The following is a 5,198-nucleotide window of genomic DNA, read 5'->3' on the forward strand; positions in this document are numbered from 1 at the left end:
TCAGAACCAATTGTTGTAACACTGAAGTGATCCTTTTATTTAGAGAGAGCAGCACTCAGGGATTTAAAACTGGAAACATATGAAAATTTGCTGTCATCATCATCATGTCCTTGTCTTTCCTGTTTTTTAATTAAATAACTTAATTTAAAAGAATAATTAGTAGTAGCGTATCAACATAGAGCTAGAGTATCTGTGCACTTTTCTTAATAATTAAACTTCAGCTATGGGTTTTCTGCCTTGCTCAATGTCTAGAATTACTCATTTCTATGTCATTTTTATGTTTATTTTTCAATGTTAAGAAAAAGTATACTACAAAAAAGGCAAAAGTTTATCACATAGTTAAGGCACTAGATAGGAATTCAGACATTTCACACTGTATCCCACTGGTGCTACAGGTTTTCTCTGTGCCCTTGAGCAAATCACTTCATCTCTCTGTACCTCTGCTCCTCATTTATTTTTTAAAGGATGATAATACTTCTTCTGTCTCTGTATTTACATTGCAAACTCTTTTTACTCTGTGTTTTATAAGATTCTCATTGCAATAAGGATCTTATCTAAGAATTCTTATTACAGAATTACTTTTATCTGTGTAAAAAGCAATATATTCTGTATGATAGGCTACCCTGTATAAGAGGTTATATCCTGAGCTATGACCTGGCAGTGTAAGGAGTTACTGTTACTATTAGCACACCAGAAGTGTGTTAGAGACTCAGTCAGACTCAGAGCTTCAATGCTGCATGGCTCTTTTATCAAGAGATGATGGGCTGGTCTTACAAAGGCTTTCTATATAGCAGTAAAATAAATGTACTCGGGAATGACTATTCTACCACCCTTGAAGACAAGCAGTATGGAGTGACCTGCATCCATACCACGAAACTCAGCCAGCACAAAGGCAGAGACTGCATTCATACTGTTTAATGGGAATGGTCCCTGGCTTGTAGCAGATACTAAACTGTATCCTGGAGTCTCATGAGAGCTTTCTGGGCCAAAAATTTAACAGTATGGGCAGGACAAAGAAACATTTACAGGCTCTATTTAACAGTGGCCAGTCAAACCTTGCACTGTCATTACCCATTCTTCTTCTGTATATAGTTACATGCTTATAATAATCTATTCCCAGTCCTGCTTGATGCAAGTCTGAAGGCTGGAAAAGAAAAAGGTGAGCTGCAAAAGGGGGTTTGCTAGTGGGAAAACATAAGAAACTTGACATCAAAAATTGTTCAAAGTAAGTCCAGTCAAAATTTCGGAAAAAAAAGCAGTTTCTGTTGAAACTACTCCATAATATATTAAACACTCTCTGGTTGACGGAGTGAGAATATGGATAAGTAGTTCGGGTGAGTCCAGTTTATATTTGTAGGTTTTTATATCAAGAGGATCAATTTGGTGAATAAAACATTCATTTGGTTGCTAGACAAGATGGCTTTTCATCCCCTGATCCAGTGAGAGGATTTGAACCTTAGTCTCGTGTATATTTATAAAAAAGCCTAGGATTCATACAGAGTGAAGAACCATGTCATCTTTGTCTGTCCTCTGAAAGAAGAGACTTATCTTTCTCCTCAGTTCTTGTAAGAAGGTACTACGTATGCAGCTCTGAGTCTCCTAAACAGGTCTGCAGTCCTGAACACAAACCTAATGTCTAGGGAAGAGTCAGGCTAAAGATAAATAGTTTTACTCAGGTCTTCCTTCTAACTTACCTAGTGACCTCCCGGTTATTCTGGTTCAATCTTCTTGGCCCAAGGTCACATTGTTTGACTCATGCCTGCCTCATATCTAAAGTATTTGAAGCAAAGCTCATTTGTGGGTTTTAGACAGTCTATTGTGCACATCAGAAAAGGAAATTTAAGTCTATGCTTCAAGTTTGCTGAAATCTGGGGATATGGGCAAGCATTCCAGTTTGTGTCCCATCAGGTCTTAAGATAATAGCCAGAGCCAGCATCAGGCAGATGAGATGCTTAAGGGTTTCTCCACAGAACAGCCCAAGCTAATGCCCAGCACAGGGAGAGCTGATAAGATGAGCTGGTGTTGAAAAATGGTCATTATGACCACCCCAGTTACATGCTTCTCAGGTCTGTCATTAGGGCCTTGCTGGCATAGATCAGGAAGTGCACTGGTTTAGATTTCTCTCCAGCTTACACTCTAATAATACTAAAGACACAGTAAACGTGCCCCATACACTGTGTGCACAGGACTTGCAAGCCTAACACCTGGCTATTGGTGCCTCGCTTGGCAGCAAAGCATTTAAATCTCTGTTGAAATCTAGCCCAGGCTGATTTTGAAGGGCTTAAAGTCTAAACATATTTACCTAACAAGAGATCCTATTACAATACAAGCCTCTACAGAGTCAATACCCATAGTATGGTTATCAGACAGCCCTAGCAATGGTGAATGTAACTGAACTTCCAGAATTATCACCCTAACCCAGATACATTGCCTGGTGTTGCCACGTGAGACAGAAAAACAGTAGCAAACAAAGAAGTTTTTACTACTTATTTTGCAGTTTTAAAAGATTTTGCAAGTGTGGCTTGATCTCTTGCAACAACTGATTAAACATTACCCTGCATATTGCTTTCTGATGAGTGTTTTATGTGTTCTTGTCCCTGCAGACTGAAGAAGTCCTGAAGATTGATGGAGGGCCATGCTATTCAAACAGCAGGCGTTGCTGAGACAGAAGCTCTTTGTACTAGGCAGCCTTGCTATTGGAAGTCTCCTATATCTAGTTGCCAGAGTTGGGAGCTTGGATAGGTAAGGCATTAAGTAGCTGCTCTCTTAATTAAAAATGGGCTCAGATTGTCTTGGGTTTTGCTTAAAGGATCTGAATGTGTTCTTGTCCTTTTTTTTTTTTGTTTTAGTGTTTACTCATGAAAGACAGAAAGACTGTCTATTCTAGTACTGGTTTTCATTGTTCTTTCCTCCCCTTTGGAGGAGAGAGTAGGGAAATAGAGTCACGGGTCATCCCTGTCAGAATATTTCTGTCTGTCCATTTGTATTCTAAGCACACTGGAACTTGTTTTCAGAGAAGAAATAAAACAGCACCCAGTAAAAATGTCATTACAGTAGCTCATTTTTGTCTGTGTGCATCTGTGTGTTGACCTCTAGTTTCAGCAAAACCGTTATGATGTATTTATATATCGTCTTTCTAAATTTATGAGCAAGCAATTAATGCGCTACAGTGATAGTTAAAATTAAGTATGAGCCTGCAGAGTAGCTCGTCAAGTTTTGAATACTATTTCACTTGAAAGACTGCTTCAGGGTTTGAGAATTTTAACTATGTTAATTAGCCAGTATTTTCTGGAGTTGAATGTGCTAAATAAGTGGGTTTTCTCTGCAAGTGATTTCCTGGAGAACAGTAGAAAATCCAGCAGAGGAAATTAAAGAGTATTTGGCACTTTTGACCAGGCTGAGTTTTGGCTGGTTATTGACAGTGCAACAGTAGTGCTACCTGCATTGACACTGCAGTTTGTGTCACCTTCAAAATGGCCTGGGATTGCCCTAGTAGGTGCTACACAGACAGGATTAAAAAAAAGCTGTTTTGAAAGAACGAATGAAAAAAGAGTTTGAGATTTCCAGAAGCTGGTAGACAGCTTGCCAGTGCTAATGCTCTAACAAGTCTCTTTTAAATGATGGAAAATATGACTTGAGTTCAAAATTGTGACATAATGCTGTGTGAATACACAATGCATGGAAAGTGGATTGAAAATGGAGATAACTAGTGTCCATTCCTAGGGAATGTTGAGCTCCATCTGAGGTTACTGGGCACCTTCGTCAGCTGCTTAAATCCACTCCAGAAGAAGAGAGAGACCGTGTACTCAGCTAGGATCAAGTGCATTGCAAATTAAGCCCCAGAATTTATATCTTCTTTCCCCTGGTGGTCAAAGCATCTCTGATGCTTTGGAGGTGAAAACTTCACTGAGACTAATGTAATTCTGTAAATGGAGGCAGAATTCCTTATTGGTCCCTGCAATAGTATATTTTATGCTCAGAGGCATGAAATCTAATTAACCTTATGCTATTATCTATGCTTGCACATCTACGGAATTTACTGATGGCTATAAAATTATCTCGCCACAGTATTTGACTCACTGACCTCCTGCGGCAGTGAATTCCACCGGTTTCATATATAATGTTGCCAATGGCAGTAAAATCCAGTTTCATTCTTTTGCATTACCCAATGTGAAAAATACCACACTGCTAAAAAGCAACACTTTATTTAGACTTGTTATGAAAGAGAGAGAGAAAAAAGCACTAGAAAGCATGAGACAGATGAATTAAATGGAAATGTTCTTCTGCCTTAGCATTAGGGCACAATCCAAACTTGTTGAATTTGTCAGTAAAAGGACACTGAGTAGCTTCGATAGATTTAGGAGTAACTAATTGTTCAGGAAGAAATCCAGATTCATTTATGCTTAATTTATGCTGATCCAATTTGGACAAGAGAGCTGAGGATGGCCCACATTTAATAGCCTCAGATTAGGCTCTTCAACGGGAATGTTTTGAGTTTTCTTAGGCCCGAAGGGAAATTACCACTAGTTTATCTGATTCATTGAGTCATAAAGTCGAATGAGCTGAGCACTTCCCTCCAGGGGAAGCACACGTCCTTCAGATCCTGAGTGCACGGAGCTGCTTCACATGTGGCAGTTCAAACAGATTCTGTGCCTGACAATTTTGAGAAGATTCGGTCCAATCTTTGAGTTGCCTGACTCTCTTGTTTGCAGTACGGGCAGCCTCTGCACCCGATTTCAATGCTCTGAAATGCTGGAGCTGGAACCAGGCTCATAATCTTTTGCCACCATGACACCTACATTAGAAGCAAATTAGCAAGTATTCTGGGTCAGGAGAGACAGCACTGCTACTTGTCATTAAGTTTGCCCAGATGTACTTTAGCTGATTTGAAATTAGTCAAAAATATTGTTCCCTGAGAGGAATTGTTCTATGGTGGGTTTTCTCAAGAAGAATATTTGGGGAGTTTGACTGCAGCAGTTTGAGAAATTGCCTGTTTTGGGAGAGCAACTTCAGTGATGTGATAAATGTCATATACACTTTCTTTGCAAAGGACTGTTCTTTTAATGGAAAAAATGACTCACAGAATCAAAAATATTAACATGTTGCAATATAACAGTAAATATTTACATCTGGGGATTCAACTACCTTGGTTCTGACATCCAAGATCTTTTAAAGGATGTTTTTTATTTTTTAGGGAG

The 5,198-nt window shown here is 39.0% G+C and overlaps 1 protein-coding gene across 1 annotated transcript in view; it reads left to right on the forward strand.

The window, feature by feature from the left end:
- Positions 1 to 2,603: 2,603 nt before the first annotated feature.
- The window catches only part of HS3ST5 (heparan sulfate (glucosamine) 3-O-sulfotransferase 5), a 6,785-nt gene continuing 4,190 nt past the window's right edge, over positions 2,604 to 5,198 (forward strand). Inside the window, exon 1 of the mRNA XM_009893604.1 lies at positions 2,604 to 2,742. Coding sequence (XP_009891906.1) covers positions 2,636 to 2,742 — 107 coding nt within the window. The 5' untranslated portion in view covers positions 2,604 to 2,635. The remainder of the gene's footprint in view (positions 2,743 to 5,198) is intronic.

This window comes from Charadrius vociferus, unplaced genomic scaffold, assembly GCF_000708025.1.
Source record: "Charadrius vociferus isolate BGI_N301 unplaced genomic scaffold, ASM70802v2 scaffold359, whole genome shotgun sequence".
In the NCBI taxonomy this organism is placed as follows: domain Eukaryota; kingdom Metazoa; phylum Chordata; class Aves; order Charadriiformes; family Charadriidae; genus Charadrius; species Charadrius vociferus.